Consider the following 18,953-nt stretch of genomic DNA (forward strand, 5'->3'; position numbering starts at 1 on the left):
AACTGATTAAAAACATGTGGCTCCCTGTGGCTTTGTGCTACAACACAAATACAGCACACAGCTTGATTTTCTTTAGCAAGAAATGCAAAAGTGTCCTGAAAAATTTGAATTAACCTTTAATATAAAAAAAAAAGTAAAGAGCACAAATATACAATTTTAGAGGTTTCCATAAACAGTTGGGATCTAACTGGTAAATACTTTAAACCCAATACTAACATGAACTAGTTTTAAAGTGTCGAGACAAAGCAGTTTGCTGTCCCAGAAGTCAGATCAGAAGACCGTCTTAGCCCATGTGTGAAAAGGCCGGCTTTAAGAACGGTCTCTGGTTGGTTTGAGGGGTCGGGACAGACATGAAGCCCGGCCTCCTGCTAGCTGAAGCATCTCCCGTCGAGCTCCTGGACCCCCGGCCTGCAGCACTGGATCCACCTCTGGAGCCACGACTACAACACCACCGCAAGACGGAAGAAAAGAGGAAGTAAGGTTTCAGCTGTGAATGTAAGCTTTTTGCTGCACACAATCTCCAGCGATATGACAATATGTGAGACAAACACATTACAGACCCTTTAGAGTTGGCACTTGTGTTGCCGTAGGGTTTTCTCTTCTTGGAATAATTGAAGAATGGAGCTTTCTTCCTCTTCCGTCCCTGCGCAGACTGACTACGGAAGTACGTGGAGGACTCTGGGTCGTCCTCTCCATACGAGCGGCCTTGTGCCGTGTCTATCCAGCCGTCTCCACTGTTGTCGGTCTGTTCCTCTGCAACAGAGACGATGTAGGATTAATACCACAATGTGCAGAATTGCAAGAACTTGAAATATGCAAAAACTATATTGTGATCCCTCACCAGGCAGCTGCCACTCAGAGTATTTCTCTAGGACCTGAATGACTTCAGCTCCATACTTCTCCAGTTTGTCTTCTGTCACACCATCAATTTGTAGGAGGACTTCAGGGTCAGGAGAAAGCTTCTCTGGTCACGTGAGGAAGAAAAGAAAGTTCTAACACGCTTGCTGTATCATATGAGCTATTTAAAGGACAGTCAACAATTTTCTCAGACATTACCAGCTATCTTTTTCAAGGTGGCAGTAGCGAAGATGTTGTAATAGTGGATGCCAAACGCTTTCCCCAGCTGCTTGCACAGATCGGTCAGCTCCTTCAGACACTCCCCAACCTTCTCGTCTCTCTGGGAGACGTTCTTGGCCACCGCACCTTTATGTTTCCTGACGCTAGACGCACTCTCGGTCTCGTAGAACTCCACCTGCGATGAGACAAGTGCTGGTTAGTGTTTAATGTTTTCTTGTGTACATTTATACTTAATCAAGTGTTACAGATATAGCTCTTCATGCTGCCCAACAGTGGATACAAGTCAGGTTACCTGCATGTGTCCAGACAGCACGTTCATGGCTTTGGGTCCAGCAGAGATGTACGACACGGCTTGGCCGCCGTTGGTGATGTAGAGATCCTCCTCCAGGGCGTTGTCCAGAACCAGTTTTTTGAAGAGACGGTCAGCATTATGCTTCGAGTAGGCTCCTCCCATCCCAAACATTCCTGTCTGGACCTTGGCCGATTTAGACCCTGAGATAAAGAAACCATTCGCAGTTCACAAACACATCGGGACATCGTGCAGAATTCACCATCGCTAAATTACTTTTCCTCCCAATCACGTGCATTTACTTTACCTACAAAGATCTCCACCAACATGTTCAGCGTCAGTCGGTTTTGCTGTGCAGTCCTGCCAAACCTTGATCCAACTTTCTCGCAGTTCTCCTGAACAAACCTCACAATCGTCTTCACATCTTCAGTGACATTTCTCATCTTGTATTGCTGCACACAGGGAGAGTCAAACATTGTTGCTCAGTTAGAAACGGCCTGGTAGGTTTGGACTTTGCAATGATTAAATAAAGAAATGATTCCTACGTTGGGTCTGGCACAGTTGTCACAGCTGACGTCCGCGTGTTCCTTACAGAAGCCTTTGTTGAATTTGAACTCCCCAAAGTATGCGAGCAGCTGAATTCTTCTGCACTCCATCATGTTCTCACAGAAGTGCACCATGCTGTGCAGGTTGTTGAAGTGAGTCGCCTTGGTCTGTCGGTCCCCTTCTCGGTCCACTGTGATTTAAAGGAGAGTCATCCGAGTCTACATTGACTGATATATAGTTATGATTGATGGAGCAAAGAAAATCACACAACCAGAACTAAGAAGGGTCTAGAGTTTGGTAACATACAGCCAATGATCCTCTTGATGCGGTGGACGTCGGCGTAGGAGTAGAAGAGAATACAGTGAGAGATCTCTCCATCTCTGCCAGCTCTCCCAGACTCCTGGTAGTAACCCTCCACTGACTTAGGCAGACTGGCGTGGATCACGTAACGCACGTCAGGCTTGTCAATGCCCATGCCGAAAGCTATGGTGGCACAGATGACCTGGCAGACAAAAGGAAGCCGTGAAACTGAGGCAGTGTGAACTTTAAAATCGGAAGAAACAGCTACTGGCTTGCAAAATGTTACCAATTTTTAGGTTCATTGCTTTGCATCCAGTACCATCTATTAGTAATTCTTTCATCAGATCAGTGAGCGAGTGGTGCGCTCACCTGGCAGCCGTCCTGGTTGATCCACTTGCTCTGCACATATTCTCTGTCACCGTCATTCAGGCCTGCGTGATACGCCAGAGCTAATATCTGGGCCTTCTGCAGACTTTGGGCCATGGCGTCACAGTCATTACGGGACAGGCAGTAAATGATGCCAGAGTCACCTGTGACAGATTAATGAAGACAGAAGAGTCAGAGAGGGTCGGGGATCATTCAAATCATGGTCATGATACTTAGAACCGCTATTAAGCATTTGACAAAAGCATTGAATTTAAATGATTTCTGTTACAAGCTCAAGAACTTGATGTGCTTTATAAAACACGACAGACCTGAGACCGTGAGCTGAACCTTCAACAAAACAGCTGTGGCAGTGTTTCCGAAAATAACCAGGATCGGAGAAAGTGCTTGTGAATTATTTACGTGGGTAGTGCTTCTTGATCCAGCCGATGCAGTCCTCGTCGACCTTTCTGTATTTCTTGGGCAGGACAGCGTACTTCAGGTTCGTTCTGTTGAAACTCATGGTGAACCTGAAAATACATTGGACGGGAAGCTGTTGGTTGTTTGAATTCAAGAATAACCAAATAGAAGTAATTTAAAAGCACGTACACCTGCGGCCGTATCATATTCAGCTGGTTGAGGATGTCTTTCTGAACGCGGGGGGTGGCGGTGGCTGTGAGGGCGATCATCGGCACGTTGGGGAACTTCTGACGCAGTTCGTGTAACCTCTTGTAGTCCGGACGGAAATCGTGACCCCACTAAAAAGATTTTAAGGACGCGGGATGATTCACGAGGGCCGTTGCAAAAAATAAAAGCAAACTGCAGATTGTGTATAAAGCAGGTGAACACACCTGACTGACACAATGGGCTTCATCGATGACAAAGCGCGCCAGAAGGCCTCGCTTGTACAGGTTCTGCATGGCGGAGATCAGCTTGTTACTTGCACTCACCTTGGGGAGAAGAGAGAGGCATCAGTTACTACGAACTTTATTTATAGCAAACAAGAAAACACACTCACTGACTCCAACATTTAGAGTGTAAATCAATCATGTCTCACCTTTTCAGGAGTGACGTAGAGAAGTTTAATGATGGGTTCGTTCCGAGAGAGCTGCATATAAATCCTCCCTGCTTCGCTGTCACTCTTACTACCAGAGAGGCTTGTTGCTGGGATCTAAAAATTAAATGTTACAAATTAAATACACCTTCAAATGAAATACCACACATACTTACTGTGCACTACTTCCTACTGATCCAATAGGAGAAACCATACTCACATCCAGTGTAGTGAGTTTCTGGATCTGGTCTACGATGAGAGATTTGAGTGGGGAGATGACAACAGTGACTCCTGGTGACAAGCAGGCAGGCAGCTGGTAGCACAGGCTTTTACCCCCACCTGTAAATACATCAGGTTCAGAGAAATGTGGACATTTTCACGGCTGAAAACATCTGAAATCTATTGATGCATCGCTAGGATAAAGCGTATCTGTACTAACCCGTGGGCATCAAAACAAACGTATCTTCTGTCAGAATCGTCGAATTAATTGCTTCAAGTTGATTGAACCTGAATTGATGAAGACCAAAACGCTTGTGAAAAATCTTCATCATCTCCTGTGAGTGGGGGAAGTTGGACCCTCTGAAGCGGTCATGGGCTGGGTTTCTGAAGGTGGGTTCTGCATTAGAAAACATTAAAACTGTGTCAGTAAAACACAGCACAGGACCGTAAACTGAATATTGTGTTTCCTTGTTTTTGTCCAACAGTCCATAACCCAACAGCATTCAATAAGCCACCATAGAAAAATACTAAATGCTATTAATAAAAAGACGATCATTCAATTATCGGTTGATTTTCTGTAGATCTGCTTATCGATTAATCCACTATTAGTTTCAGCTCTAAAAGATATCTTTATAACAGATTGAAAAATTTAACTAATGATGATATCTTGAAGTTTTAGAGAGCAATTAACACATTCAAAGACTGACTGTTGGTGAGAAAATAACAATAACTTAAAATGTCTACTTAAAATAACAAAGAATATATTTTATAGTGTGATACAAATTACAAACTACAATTCATCCGTTTTAAAAGTTAACTTTAGTGCAGTTTACCACCTAAAAATAGGACAAAAATGCATTGTACAGGCTAAGGTTTACCAGGAGAGCAGATCTTTGCAGGCTTCGGTGCAGGCACAGGTGTTGTTGGCTTCTTCTCCCACGGAGACATGCTTGATCCCCTTTCTTTCACTATTGTAGTCACGGTGCTGGAGTTTGGGGGTTCGTCAAAGTAATCGGGGACATCGGCGTCACTAAAGTAATCTATGTCAAAGTAGTCAGTGTCAAAGTCATCTTGTTCTACGTCTTCTGTTGCGTTACCGGCAGCTGGAGTATTAGATCTGTTCTGAACAACCGTCTCTGGCTTCTTGGGTGAGAAGAAGAGATCTGAAGCATCCAGGTCTGTGCTCGTTTTCTTAGAGAAATTAAATGATGGCTCTGCTAGGCTGTGGGTTGATGGAGAGTCACAGATCCTCTGATTTTCGGTCCCGCTGTTCGAGGGCTGCATGTTAATAATACTGTCCGAGTGATCAGAGTCACAGTCCACCGAGATGACTGAAGATCTCCTGATCGGAGGCACAGAGCTGCTGGATGACATAACACTCGACGTCTCACAGCTAAAAGAAGATTTTTCTTTAAAGCTGGATTGAGAAATCACAGTGGTGTCTGGCTGCTGCATCCTCAATAAATTGCAACTCCCAGTTGCAAGAATCCTCTTCCTGAGAAGAAAGGTGTTAGCAATTATACGGACATATAATTAAATATCACAAATAACAACAACGCCATTTTCCACTCAAATGTACACACCTTTGAGCCCTCTTCAGCAAAAGCTCACCTCCACAGGACAGAGCTATGACTTCATGTTCAGGGATGGAATCAACCAGAGAACAGATTGACTGCATAATACTGAAGAGCTGCTCATCTGTGACGGGATCAGAAACAAGAAATAACTAAAATAATGAACAGGAACAGAGAATGGAGTTCTGCTTTGCTAAATAAAATGTGCACATGATCTGGACAAATCAGAAAAAGGCATTACACCCACTTGTTTTGTCTTTTGAGTGGTTGTCAGAGGATTCATGTGGTGTGGTGATGGGTCCCTTCGATTGCACAGGACTGTCTCTGCTTTTAGCATCGGCTGATTTAGATCTGTTTGAGATGAAAATGATGTCCCGCTTTCTTTTTAAAATTCTCTTTTAGGTCAAATCAAATGCCCATGGAGTCCAGGAGTGCCATGCTTCACATTGTCCCTTTTCACGCAATAATGTAATTATATCAAATAATAAATTGAAAGAACTGACCGTGTCTCCAATGCAGAAGTAGTATTAGATATCTCATCAGGGATTGGAGAAGGGGGAATGTAATCAAGATCATCTTCAAGCTCTGAGTTGTCATCGAGCTGCATCACCTTCGGGTTAATCCATTTTTTCTTGTCATCTAAAATGCAAAAAGATATAGCATGCGTTTATAGTATAATTCAATGCTTCCCAGACCCATATCTGCCCCACAATGTACAAGTAAAATATAAATTACCTGTCATTCCTTTGAAAGGCTCGAGCACGTCATCGTTGTCCTCTTCACTATCACTCACGACGGACTTCAGAGGACGTCTTCTGGTCATTTTCAGTGGAGAAACTTCACGTTCAAACTCCGCTAGTTCCTCATTCAAACTAGATCCCGGTGAAGCTGCAGCTTTGCAGACCCTGTGCTCCACTTCGTCTGTTTCCATACAATATTCTTCACTTCTGGAAAGACCATTCCTGTTTGCAAAGCTGTTGCTCAACTGCGGCATCACAGATAGTTGTGATTTTTCTTTACTCAAAGATGATACTGGATTGGTCCTCTTCCCAGATAGTTCTGAACTAAATGAGTCATTTTTGACTGGAGTTTCAAAGTCATCAAAATCATCCCAGTCATCCATCGGGAATTCAAGAGATGCATCCAAACCTGTGGAACCGCCTCCACTGCCACCAGCAAACAGGTTGCCAGGTTTAGTTGAAGCGGTCGTCACTTTAACAGCAGACGCTGCTGAAGGAGTCAGGCCGGCAGGAGCACAGTTACCTGCTGGGCTGATGGAGTCCGACTTGCCTTTAGAACTTACAGGGAAGAAGTTGCTGATTTGGGATTTTTGAGGTCTCTCAAGCTTGTTTGGAAATGTCAAAGGAGATTTAGTCACCAAATTGTTTTTAGGGACATTGACGTTCCTGTTTGCAAAGACATTAGAGCGCATTACCTTGGTTGGGACTTCCACGCTGGTTGTACCTGACGAGGACCTCTTTTTGAAAGAAAAGGCCCTGGAAAATAAAACCAGCGTGATTAAAACATAATCTGACAATTAAGATCAAAAGGCATGATTCCCATTCACCTGGAGATTGGATTAAGAAGACAGTCAAATCTATCTTTTTGTTTCTCTTTAAATTTGGAAACAAAAATTGATTTTCTGTATTTTCTTTCTGTGTATCTAAGCTTCCAATAAACCTAAACATAGCAGAAATTAACAATTGTCTTGGTTTAAGCATTAATATATATGCAGATTATCCTGATTTTTTTGAATCCAGGAACTAGACCACAAAACCTCAGATCAGTGATTACAGCTAAATATTTATTGATATAAAATTAAAGTTAGTACCTGTAGGAAACACTTCAAAACATGACATGAACAGACAGCTAAATTACTCTTTTGGACTATATAGTGCAGTATTTCTTGACATAAGCATGCCAAATTTACACCTGAAAACATTCAGACTCTAACAAAGCTAACTCTGTTGTGTTTATCAGTTAGCACAGCTGACAGCACAAAGCTAACTGTTAGCTAGCTGATGTAGCGTTAGCGTGCGTCGCTGTAACGTGCTTACCCCAGTTTGGGTTTATCCAGAGACAACTTGCTTTGAGCAGCATTGCTGTGCCTCGCCAGCTGCTCCTTCAAGTTATTTTGTGGAAGACAAGACATTGTTGTTGGGTAGAGGCTGAGCTAGCGAGTGTTAGCTTGCTAGCAGCCGTGTGGAGCTCAGTTTGTCTGGTTACACAGCTCCTCAATCCACAGATTTTGCGCCTATTCCATAAACTCCTCCTTATTGGCCGAGGTCGAGCAGGACTGAGGAGTCTGGGAAATGTAGTCTTACGACATGGACAACATGACATAAAACTTGAGGAGGTAGTGGGTGGATAATATCCGGTATGTATGACAGGTAACTCATTATGTGCCGTTGAGGGATGTAAAAAACACAAAATTGTAATACAATTTTTAAACCAAAAATGATTATTGTAGCTGGACTTATAATCAGTATTTTACGGAGGCCTTTGAACCACAAAATTACTCTTGGCGGGTCTTGTTTACTGTATTTGTAACTATTCTTGATGCAATGGTCCAGTTTTACCCTTAATTCAAGGTTCAGTAAAATTCTTTCCTCTCTCTCTCTCTCTCTCTCTCTCTCTCACGAATTCTTTCTTCTCTCTCTCTCTCACGAATTATTTTTTCTCTCCCTCTCTCTCTCTCACTAATTCTTTCTCGCAGAGAGTGAATTCTAATTGAAATGCTTGTGATGAAGCCAGGCATTTAATAACCTCTGTTTATGTGTGTCAAACATTATGATTTTGTCTCCTCTCCCCCCCCACCCAGCACCACCCTTTCAAAATAAAAGCCCCATGGATTAACTGTATGTAAACATTAAGCTCAAAATTCGGCTTTTTTGTTGAAATAATGAATGCTCTTACTAATACTGCGACAACTACTACTGCTTCTAATATTTCTAGTATTACTACGACTACTGCTGCTACTACTTCTACTACAACTTTTACTGTTGCTACTATTACTAGTGCTATTACTGCTACGATCAATATTATCACTACCACTACTGCTATTACTACCACTACGACTATTACTTATACTACAACTGCTACTACTGCTATTCATGCTACTACCAGTACTAATACTACGACAGCTATTAGTACGACTGCTACTAGTACTACTGCGACTGCTACTTCAAATACTGCCATTACTTTTACTACTACTACTGTTATATTAAATACTACGACCACTACTACAGCTATTACTACTACTACTGATACTAGGCTACTACTTCTTCTAAATACTAATACTTCTTCTAAATACTAATACTTCTACTACTAATGATACTTCTACTACAACTACGACTTCTACTACTACTATTACAAATATCACTACTGCTACTACTACTACTTATTCTAATGCTACTAATACTTCTACTACTAACAATACTTCTACTTCAACTACAACTTCTACTACTATTACAACAAATATCACTACTTCTGAAATTTGTTTAAGCTACAGAAATTGTTCAAATATCAAAATGTTCAGCTCTTTCAGGAGAGGTGCTTTGACTTTTCATATTTGTAATCTTTAAACTTTTTGAATTAAGCTTTTTGAAATTTTCTTTTGAATGGGATATCTATGGAGAAAATCTTCAAATCCTGTTATACTTCTTCAAGTTTCAAAGCCTTCTTCTTCTCATACTTTCAGCTACAGACACCATAGTTAGACATTTCAACTAGAAGGTTTTTCAGCAGTGCAGTTTAAATGTTTTCGGGCTTCAACGTTTTTCAGACAGTTAGTCTCCCATTTCTTAATTTTCAGCAATTTTTTCACAATTAATTTCAGCTTTCAGCATTCCAACGCATTTTCAGCAGGAAATGCATTTTCTAGTTGGTATTAATATAGCCAGCCATCGTATTTGGGCACTATGTAGTGCAGACAGCTGCAATATATTTGTGATAAAAAAATACTCAAACAAACTAAATTCTGTATTTTTTATTTGAATTGCATGAATTTAATGATTGGTACTTGAGTGATAATTTCATATGTATTGATTCATCTGGAAACGACTTGATTGATAATGTAAAAACCCACTGTACATGTAAGCACAGTAGGCTATTGGTTATATAAAAATCACATGTTTGGACTCTGCTCTCCTTTCAGCCCTTGTGCAGTTTGCTATCACGCAGAAATCAAACCACCGGGAAAGACGAGCAGGCAGCGAGTCCACACATGTTCTTCCCACGCTCCATGAGGAAATATCTGTAAGGGGAGAACATTGTTTTTATCTTTCTTTGTTAGTATACATTTAGTAAAACTGTCCTGTATGTGGCTAGATAGAATACATACCCTCCAATCCCCCAGCCGGATCCCCATGAGTTCTTTACAATCCAGTAAGGGGTGCCACTCTCCTGTCCATACCCGACTGCTAACACAGCATGGTTCACCTTGTCTGAGGTCTTGTGGCATTCAGTGCTGAAAGGAAGAGGAGAAGTGAGTTAGATCCAACTTTATACACGACTGTTGAAGAATGAGGAACTAAACACTGTCAAGTCCAACAGCTTTACTGACGGAAAAGGCCATTGTAATTGTTCTTTAAATGCTCAGTGTACAGATACAATTTAAAACAAAAAACTGTTACATATTTATAAGCCACTGTTTTCCAAATTTTCAATTAGTCTCAATATTTTGGCTATTTGGTGAAATTTGATTCTAAAAAAACACAGCTAATGTTGACAAATGCCTCAGTAACTTGGCACGCACTCCATGTGTTTGTGCATGTGTCGAAATTGTACAACTAAGTGGAATCAGCTTCCTCAGGTTTGTCAAAACTTAGAAAATGTTGTGATTTATGTATGTGAGTTCCACCTCAAAGAGAAAAACAGAAAAGAACAAAAACTATGGGCTAAACAGTATTTACCCCCCTAAGAAAGCATACTCTGTATACTATTTATCAACCAGATAGCATAGTACATATTACCATGAAAAGGACTGTACCTTAATACACATTTATGTCATTCTAGTGGTCGTACCCTCACACTCATGTTTATTGATCACCAACAGTGCGCCCATAAGTGTAAAAAAGCATGAACACTGACAAGACATCATTTTTCCAGAGCATACTGGACAATATTTCCGTGACTTCTGCTCACCTGGTGTACACGCCCTGGGAGTAATGTATGAAGTCCGAGGTCACCTCGAAGGCAAGGCTGACAGGGTTGCGTGTGGCGACCGCATCCACCATCCCCATCTCATCATACTGTAACAGAAGAAAACGTTGTAACTCACAGGCTCTTCGTTCAATAAAGACATCTATCTCGAGGACAGATTCTGATGTTTGCTCACCGCGGTTATGTTCACCACCTCCTTCACAAAGGCAGCTGCTAGTTCTGGTTTATACACACAGCTATCATCCTGATTTATTAAAAACATAAAAAGACATTAAAAGACATTGAATATGTGACTTGCAAGTCAAGGTCAGTTTTACTTATTCTTCAGTTTTGTTTATAGTTACAGAAGCTGTGTATGGGTAGTCCGCCTCTGTCATGAGTCCCTTGTTGTACATGATGTATTCAAATGCTTGACTGGGAAGGCCTCTAGAGGACACATTAAGATCTCGTTATAAAACTGTGTCCGTGGTGATGCACTCTGTGGGTAAATTATTAAAAAAGGTAGAGGACATCAGTGTGACTCTCACCCGTTACATCCATGGTTGTTGAAATCCTGAGCGCAGTCGACCAGCTGTTGTTCTGACTTAGTGATGTGAAAATGAAAATGACAATGACAATGGAACTATGGGCTACATTGCTCATACAAAGTGCAGCAGTTTTGATAGAGAAGTGAAAGTCACCAGCGGTACAAGCTTTCCTGTGCCGATGGCGGTAACGGACTCCAGACATCCAGTTGTGGAAAAAGTCCAGCAGCTACCACAAGCTTTCTGCAGCAAGAGAAGATAAGACAAAAAGACATTTGATTTATGGAATGAATATGATTCATAGACCTTCTTTCACAGAAAACATGTTGCAGCAGGAAAAGAACAGGTGCAACTAATAACATTAACGATGACAAATTGCATACTTTGTTAAAGAAATTATTAGCAAGCTTTTATCATTTCTTATTGTTTGTAATTTCCTCAATGTAAATAGTTTGGCAGCACCTAGTGGTAGCTTTTGGTGCTAAACCAGCGTCACCTGACCTCGAATCTCAGGAAGTTCTCATTGAAGGCAGGTGTGGTGAAGCCACAAGGAACCACCGATTGTTTTGGGTATTTTGGCTGGTTAGGCTTAGTTTTGTTGTTTTATTTCCCTACTGATTTAACGTTTTTGGAAAGGCCTGTATATTTTGGGGATTTGATTTCGTTTTGAAGCAGTTGAACCTGACCCACCAACTCGAATGCACCATTCAAACAACCCTTGGACCACCGGAACCATCATAGACCGTCCGACAGCGACTAACTAACTAACTAACTAACTAACTAACTAACCGGACAGCGCGTTGATCACGTCTAACGTTAGGGTGTCTGTGGGCGGCAACGCATTGAGTTTAGAAGCTGCAACAGACACCATACTAACTGTAAACAGAATAAATACTGATCTTTATGTATACTGCTTTTAAATTAGTCTCCAAGAAATAAATATACTTTCCGGTTTTACACTTACAGGGAATGATGTCAATTAAACTTAACAGAGACATGCAAACGTTTTGGGCTGTTTCACCGCGATCCCAAAAATGTTGTATTTGTTTCCTGCTGTGAGTAGCTCTTCCAATTCCTTTGTGCATTGCACTGTAGGAGAATTGTGTCGATTTGCAAATGCAAAGGTTTTTTTGTACACGTAATGGCTGTTAATTGTGATGCTTTTCTGTTGCAAACACACGACCAACCATTAGTATTGTACGCCTATGCCCTGGGACGCATGCAGCTAAGAGGACTGCCACCTAGTTTGTGACCCACTGGATTCAGGCTGGACTATAATATTATCGACAGCTGGAAACTCTTATAATCTGCTGTTACCCAGCAACAACACAACCTACTGTGAACTTTGAGATCAATAACTGAAGATGAAATATGCGTGTGTTTGTGTGTGTGTATGTTAGTGCAGTTAAACTTCACCTGATTCTTCACTTCAGTCACATAGTTTCCTTTCTTTCTCCAGTCGATGGAGTCTGGATGTGGTCCGTCGCTGCTTAAGTAGTTCCCCTTGGTAGCTGAACAGTTCTGTAAAAGATAGTATGCAAAATAAAGATCCTCACTGTGAAAAATATATACATATTTTTGCAAATGATTCATGTAGGCATATATGACATTACCTGTGGCTCAGACCAGAGGAAAGTATTTCGAAATTCGCTAAATGTCATGTCTGAAAACTGGTTCAGCGCCACTGCAGGAAGAAATGATGACGAATGAAACATTGCTCAACACATTTTACTGTGGATCATATGAAAAAAAAAAATAAATACAGCATGCAATAACAAGCTATTCTTACTTGTGAATGTACGATTTCCTTCATTGTGTTTGTCAATCTTCCTCTTGTTCTCAGAGAATATCTGGAGTCTCTCATGGTACTCCTCCACGCTGTACGCTCTGTTGTGCTTTAAACGGGGAGTTATTGTTGTTTTCAATATATATACACACAGTAGGCCTATATTAAATATGGGTGATGAATGATCAGCTAATATGGTTGTAATCATGTAGCTCACAATTCAACATTGCACTTATGAGTCATCAGGTAACAATGCTAGGGATTTTTCGCAGCAGCTAACTTCCTCATAACTAACTGTACACTTGTGTTGGGAAAAATCTAAATGACTAATTAGTATGCGCTTAAATGATTATGATAAATGATACATTCAACAGAAGCTCATCTCCTCTGTCGTGTTTAAGGCCTGTGTCCTTGTGTGAACTTTCACTGACACTAGGTCTTCAGCAAATGTTTAATCTATTAAGAAGCAGTTGATTGCCGAAAGAACACTTCAGCTGTTTGTCCTGAATAAGAATGAAGCGTCAATACATACGCAGGGCTCATTTGCGATAGAAAGTGACTTTTGTTCTAGAACGAATTGTTAAAGTGTCCAGATACGTAGACGCCTGTGTGAAACGCGCAGTGGTGTATAAAGTACTCAAAAGCCATACTTGAGTAAAAGTAAAGATACCTTACTGGAAAACTACTCCAGTAAAAGTAAAAAGTCACCTATTAGAATACTACTTGAGTAAAAGTCTTAAAGTATCTGATATTTATTGTACTTAAGTACAAAAGTACTTAAGTATCAAAAGTAATTTTCTGATATTAAATGTACATCACAACCTGAACATTAAATGAACATCATAACCTGTTCATTGAAAGTAAAAGTACAATTAAATGCTGTTAATAAAAAAGCAAAGGGTCAGAATTGTGAGAATGATGAAGTTTATTCTTTTAAGTGCTGTGGCACCATGACCAAGGACATGGAGCTGTGTTGAACATAATTGGGTTGGCTGTGATCCATTCAGGAGCAACAATGTTCAACATAGCATATTGTACATAAGTATACTTTTGCATCTACTATGAATTTATCATCATAATTCTCCGAAAAGCAATATGACACTATGAAGGAGTTGTAACAGTGCGTTTATAAGTCTGCTCATTAGACTAGAGCAGGGATTCCCAAAGTGGGGTGCGCGCACCCCTGGGGGTGCGCGAGCTGCCTCTAGGGGGTGCGCGAGAGGAAAAGTGTAATGGCGGTCTGATGGTGTAATAATATTAAATATTTAAAAAAAATGTAATTTTAATTTAAAAACTGTCAGGTGGGACATCTGAAGCTATCAGTCGTAAAAGAGGAGAGGGACAGAGAGAGAGAGAGGAATCGGAGGCGAGGGGAACGGAGAGGTGCAGCACAGACAAATCGGGAGCACATCGGCCCATCGCGGAGTCAAGGTGAAAAAGAGCAAACGAGAGTGAGCATCAGACTGGGAAAAAAAGAGGAAATATGATGAAAAGTATCTGTGTCTGGGCTTCACTTGGATTGGCAACGCAGATTCCCCAAAGCCACAGTGCGTGGTGTGCAGTGAGGTTCTGGCTAACAGTCTGAAGCTCTTATTTACGTCGCCACCTGAACACCAAGCATGCCAGTGCAAGTCAAAAGCCCCTTACATTGTTTATATCGAAATTGGAGGAGTTACAAAACAGCCAAAAACAACTGCAGTCTCATTCATGTGTTGGGTCTATAAATGACGCACTACGGGCTTCATATCTGGTTACAGAATAGCGAGAAAGGGGCTACCGCACACAATCGCCGAAGACGTGAGCTCACCAGCTGCCAGAGAGATGGTGGAATGTATGATTTGGCAGAAAGAAGCAAAAAAGTTGGACATTATCCCGGTGTCCAACAACACTGTGTCGCCGCATCGATGCTTTGTCCGAAGACATCCTGGCTACATTAGTCGGTCATTAATTGTAAATTAAATGTGATAATCTGCCTCTGAGCCTGTGCGTGTGTCCTCGCATCCGTATTGCTCTTTAAAAGTGACGCCTTGTGTCACTGAAAGTTATTGAAACTTTGTTGCAGTGTTTCAGGGCGTTTTCACACCTTCAGTTCGTTTGCTTTGTTCTGATTCAGGGATTAATATGATACAATGTTGCAGTTGCCCCTTTGTTCGGTTTGTGTTCACACTGCAACATTTAACAGCGGACTAAATCTTGTAAACAAATGCCACGCGCGAGCAAACTGTTCGCTCATTGGTCCGATTCTTATGCGGCTATGAAGGCTTAAAAGGCTCTGTTGCTTCTTTTTTTTTTTTTTTTATTAAGGGGGGGGGGGGGGTGCGCGAACCCAGTCGGGATGTAGAAGGGGGTGCGCGGCCTAAAAAGTTTGGGAACCGCTGGACTAGAGGATGTAGAGGACCAATGCATAATATTATGTTCAGCAAAACATATCCACTTGATGCATCAGGTCAGTGGTTTGAGAAAGGACACCTGCCTTGTAAACTCCTATGGGCCTGATTTGAACACAATAGGCAAAGGTTTTGCTCAAGATGAAGCTGCAATTGGGCGACTGCTACCATCATAACTCCATCTGATCATCCACAACATGACTCAAATATCAAAACATGATCAATGCTAAAGCAGCACCGAAAGGAACAACCCAGTCATTACTTGAAACTGAAACATGTCCTGTTCATCTTCAAAAGAAGTTGGTTTTTAAAATTGTGAGAATTCAGTCTCGCTCTTCTTGGGCTGAAGACTCGTCCTGCGATGCTAAATAGCCTTTCACAGGCCGCTGAGGCAGGTAGAGGTGTGTTCAGCGTCACAGACAGCTCGCGCACTGCTGCGAAGGATTTCCCTAATGCTAACGCTAATGCTAACGCTGCGCTCTCTCGGCTCCCGTCAATCCTATGGTGTGGTGGTTAGCTATAGCTAACGTTAGCTAACTAGTGCTGCACAACTGTCAACACTTCCTCAGCGCACTCCTTCCTCAGGGAATCAAAACACCGCGGCTTTGAGAGCACTTGTTTTCAATTGTGCATTAACGTGACGAACCAATGATTTAACTTGCTGCTAGGACCACTGATTCACCAAACCTGCTTGCTTGCAGTCTGTGTTCCAACACAGTCCCCGACGCTGCTCTCGTGATTTATTTTTTTCTGAAGATAGATTTGATTTTGTAGCGAGTAACGAAGGTTTCAGGGGAAATGTATCGGAGTAAAAGTATCAGTTTTCTTTGCAAAATGTAGTGAAGTAAAAGTAAAAGTAAACAGAAATATAAGTAGTAAAGTAAAGTACAGATACCCAAAAAAACGACTTAAGTACAGTAACGAAGTATTTCTACTTCGTTACTATACACCACTGGAAACGCGAAATGTGTGTGTGTTACCCTGTGCCAGCCCACTGCATGTTGTTTACTGAGTATAAATACTAGAGACTCGGAGACAGATCTAAGAGCGGTCTTGATGTACATTCTGTATGTGGATCAACCCTGTCTCCTTCTTTGCAAAGAATAAATGTCCAATGATTCATGATTTTTACACCAGTCTCGAGTGAAATTTTCTAACAACTTGCTGTCAACACATTGATTGCTATATACAGGATAACATACCTGTGCCATCCATGACTTGAAGTGAAACTCGTCTGAAAACAAGTCACATTGTTTTAAAATGTTGCCGATGTAATACAGATATTAGGCGATACGAAACGGACAAAGGCCATGCAGGTTAATGAAGTGAAAGTTAACACAAATAATACAACTGAAAAAGTAAGTGTAGCCTTCTGTACGAAAACGGGACGACTGCAGCAGCTTACCTCGTTCAGACAGATGAAAAGCCGAAGCTGCTGACAGCAAAGCAAACAAAAGCAAGGTGTTCATCGTGATCACTTCGACCATTCAAGCTTTAGACAACAACAACCGAGGTGGTGAAAGTGAAAGAAGTGGATGAGGAGTCACGAGGTGAACGGCTGTCTCACATTCCCCTACCGACAAAGGAGAACGAATCAAGCAGAATCAGTGTCAAACGCCCATAAACTGAAGAGATTTGTTCCTCCTCTGTTCAGGAGATTTAGTTCATAGTATTTTGAGGGTTCATCTTGTATCGCTAGAAACAAAACAAATGTACTCAAAATGCCCTCTTTGTTCATTTAAAGGTATAATGAGGTGATAATGGTCAAACCGTATACATGTTAGGTCAGAGGTTATTTAATGGTTGGATACGTGATTTCTTTCTCCCATAAATAACTCAACTAAGTAAACTGTGCACAAAATGGGTGACATCAATGCTTAATTAATCAGGTGTAAGTGTCGAACAACCAGGCAATGATCCTAAACAAATCATTATACCATTGTATTGTTCACTTATAAAGATAGTATTTTAGGAAAGTTTTCCCTGAAACCAAAAATTCACATTGACCACAAACCGCAAAAACATAAAGTCAACTAAGGTGGTTCCTGCTTGTTATGAAGAGGGGCACCTGTGTCAAAATTGTAGTTTATAGTGTGGTCATATATTCAGAAATAAAGTTGTGTTTGATGAAACTTCCTCAACTGACACAAAGAAAACTTTGGGTAAGATAGTCTTCCAGCATTATAATAAGGAAAACAATGTTTTGCTCCCAGGCCAGGTTCATCCTGCCAACATTTATATATAAATTGGCATTCAAATACATACAAAATAAATGAATATGAATAGATAACAAACCCTGACGTAATTGGTACCTCCACATAAAGGTTTGTGATTTTCAATTTATTGTGAAACTCTGGAAGTGACACATTATATCCTGACAGTAACTTGTGTTTCAGCATACAACTACGTTAACTACACAACATAATTAGTTTTTCTTCTTTTAGATAAAGCTGAGATTTTACACTTTTGTCCACTGTGGGCTTCGTGGACAGAGAAATGCTGGTGATGTTAAATACTTTTCATTTTGTTTCATTCTGAGTGAGAATGGTGTCATCTGATAAATGATCTACAAAAACACTTGAGACAAAATGCCCCTGATATAAAATGGATTTATTAGCAAGAGGTTACTGGGAACATGTTCTTGTTTATTTGTTATTATCATCATCATATATTATCGTTTGTTGTCTTTTCATTTTTTTTCTTACAAAACTGGTAATATTTCTTAAGGTGTGGAAACATGAGGGTTGAAAGATAATTTTCATACCACTGGGTATTGCTAACAGCAAAATGTTTATTTGTTGATATACCTTTATACGAGTATGTGCGTGTATAAGTGTATACAGTATAAGTATATAGTATTATTCTGTGTGTGAAGGTGTTGCATGCCTGCCACATGAGCTTCAAAAGTGTACTGTACATACATAGTAAAAATACATACAAATATTCACAGAATAAGCACTACGTTACTATATTCCTGCTAACAGAAATGGTTATAGACAGGATTAATGCAAAACACTTTGAAGTTGTCTAAATCATGGTTTCAGGACCACACTGTTGTCGCGTTTCGTGTTCAAGCTTAAGATACAACTTCTTTTTTTTTTGAAAGGATTACACTGTTCCACATTGAGAAATATGCAGGGTTGCATGTACAAAATGTACAGCACATCTCAGTGAGGTGAAATAACAACAAAGTACAAAATACTTTCCCATTTTCATATAAAGAGCAGTTCACTCTCTCTTATACTACTACAAAAATAGTGTTTGAATGCTGCAGGCAGAGGTCATTCACGTACGTTTTTATCATAGTTTTAAACAGCAATGCATATAACAGAGTGATATACAGTCACGTTCCACAATCACTGGAACAGCAAAAAGGACAGATTGTCTTTTAATTACAGAGGAGCAAAACCTTTTACTCTACAGAATCATCGCCAAACCTGAAGGTACAACACTTTCCAACGCATGTGATCTTTTTTTATGAGTCGAGCTAAAATCCATAAACATGAAATTTAAACATAGGTAAAATTCACTGTACTGTATCGGTATATTTGAAGTGTAACGGTAAATTCAGATGCCTAATGCTTCACTTTAAATCACAACAATCTAAAGAGATGTAATGTGTCTTTATCACTGATTAGATCAAATAAACTATGGTGAGTTTGGGTACCTTA

At 40.7% G+C, this 18,953-nt stretch overlaps 2 protein-coding genes across 3 annotated transcripts; both read right to left on the reverse strand.

The window, feature by feature from the left end:
* Positions 1 to 99: 99 nt before the first annotated feature.
* blm (BLM RecQ like helicase) lies at positions 100 to 7,635 on the reverse strand. Of its 2 annotated transcripts, XM_079280596.1 has the most exons (22): positions 7,480 to 7,635; positions 6,858 to 6,918; positions 6,158 to 6,767; positions 5,926 to 6,061; positions 5,670 to 5,773; positions 5,432 to 5,546; positions 4,727 to 5,343; positions 4,069 to 4,245; positions 3,850 to 3,968; positions 3,633 to 3,746; positions 3,427 to 3,525; positions 3,185 to 3,333; positions 2,999 to 3,105; positions 2,582 to 2,742; positions 2,219 to 2,414; positions 1,912 to 2,102; positions 1,674 to 1,818; positions 1,370 to 1,569; positions 1,057 to 1,252; positions 842 to 964; positions 561 to 753; positions 100 to 440 (listed from the first exon to the last, which is right to left on the reverse strand). In XM_079280596.1, exons 1-22 carry the CDS (start codon positions 7,572 to 7,574, stop codon positions 284 to 286), a joined length of 4,065 nt encoding a protein of 1,354 aa, XP_079136722.1. In that variant the 5' UTR covers positions 7,575 to 7,635; the 3' UTR covers positions 100 to 283. The 2 variants fall into 2 exon arrangements, with proteins under 2 accessions (XP_079136722.1, XP_079136721.1); XM_079280595.1 differs by having other exon boundaries at positions 6,158 to 6,918.
* Positions 7,636 to 9,409: 1,774 nt separating this feature from the next.
* Positions 9,410 to 16,848, reverse strand: ctsh (cathepsin H). Its single transcript, XM_079273066.1, has 12 exons — positions 16,688 to 16,848; positions 16,485 to 16,516; positions 12,899 to 13,004; positions 12,723 to 12,793; positions 12,526 to 12,630; positions 11,266 to 11,352; positions 11,113 to 11,168; positions 10,930 to 11,011; positions 10,761 to 10,829; positions 10,568 to 10,674; positions 9,765 to 9,890; positions 9,410 to 9,677 (listed from the first exon to the last, which is right to left on the reverse strand). Exons 1-12 carry the CDS (start codon positions 16,767 to 16,769, stop codon positions 9,608 to 9,610), a joined length of 993 nt encoding a protein of 330 aa, XP_079129192.1. The 5' UTR covers positions 16,770 to 16,848; the 3' UTR covers positions 9,410 to 9,607.
* Positions 16,849 to 18,953: the final 2,105 nt, after the last annotated feature.

This window comes from Melanostigma gelatinosum, assembly GCF_949748355.1.
Source record: "Melanostigma gelatinosum genome assembly, chromosome: 1".
In the NCBI taxonomy this organism is placed as follows: Eukaryota; Metazoa; Chordata; class Actinopteri; order Perciformes; family Zoarcidae; genus Melanostigma; species Melanostigma gelatinosum.

What these genes read in the sequence shown, in the direction of transcription:
- ctsh (XM_079273066.1), bottom strand. Translation starts at nt 16,769, where the DNA reads ATGGTCGAAGTGATCACGATGAACACCTTGCTTTTGTTTGCTTTGCTG. An exon ending in AGGAAATCGTACATTCACAA is followed by an intron (nt 12,794 to 12,898) that starts GTAAGAATAGCT and finishes TTCTTCCTGCAG; the next exon opens with TGGCGCTGAACCAGTTTTCA. An exon ending in TCCTCTGGTCTGAGCCACAG is followed by an intron (nt 12,631 to 12,722) that starts GTAATGTCATAT and finishes TATCTTTTACAG; the next exon opens with AACTGTTCAGCTACCAAGGG.
- blm (XM_079280595.1), bottom strand. Translation starts at nt 7,574, where the DNA reads ATGTCTTGTCTTCCACAAAATAACTTGAAGGAGCAGCTGGCGAGGCAC. An exon ending in TGCAAAGATCTGCTCTCCTG is followed by an intron (nt 4,246 to 4,726) that starts GTAAACCTTAGC and finishes TTTCTAATGCAG; the next exon opens with AACCCACCTTCAGAAACCCA. An exon ending in TGCTGTCTGGACACATGCAG is followed by an intron (nt 1,253 to 1,369) that starts GTAACCTGACTT and finishes GTCTCATCGCAG; the next exon opens with GTGGAGTTCTACGAGACCGA.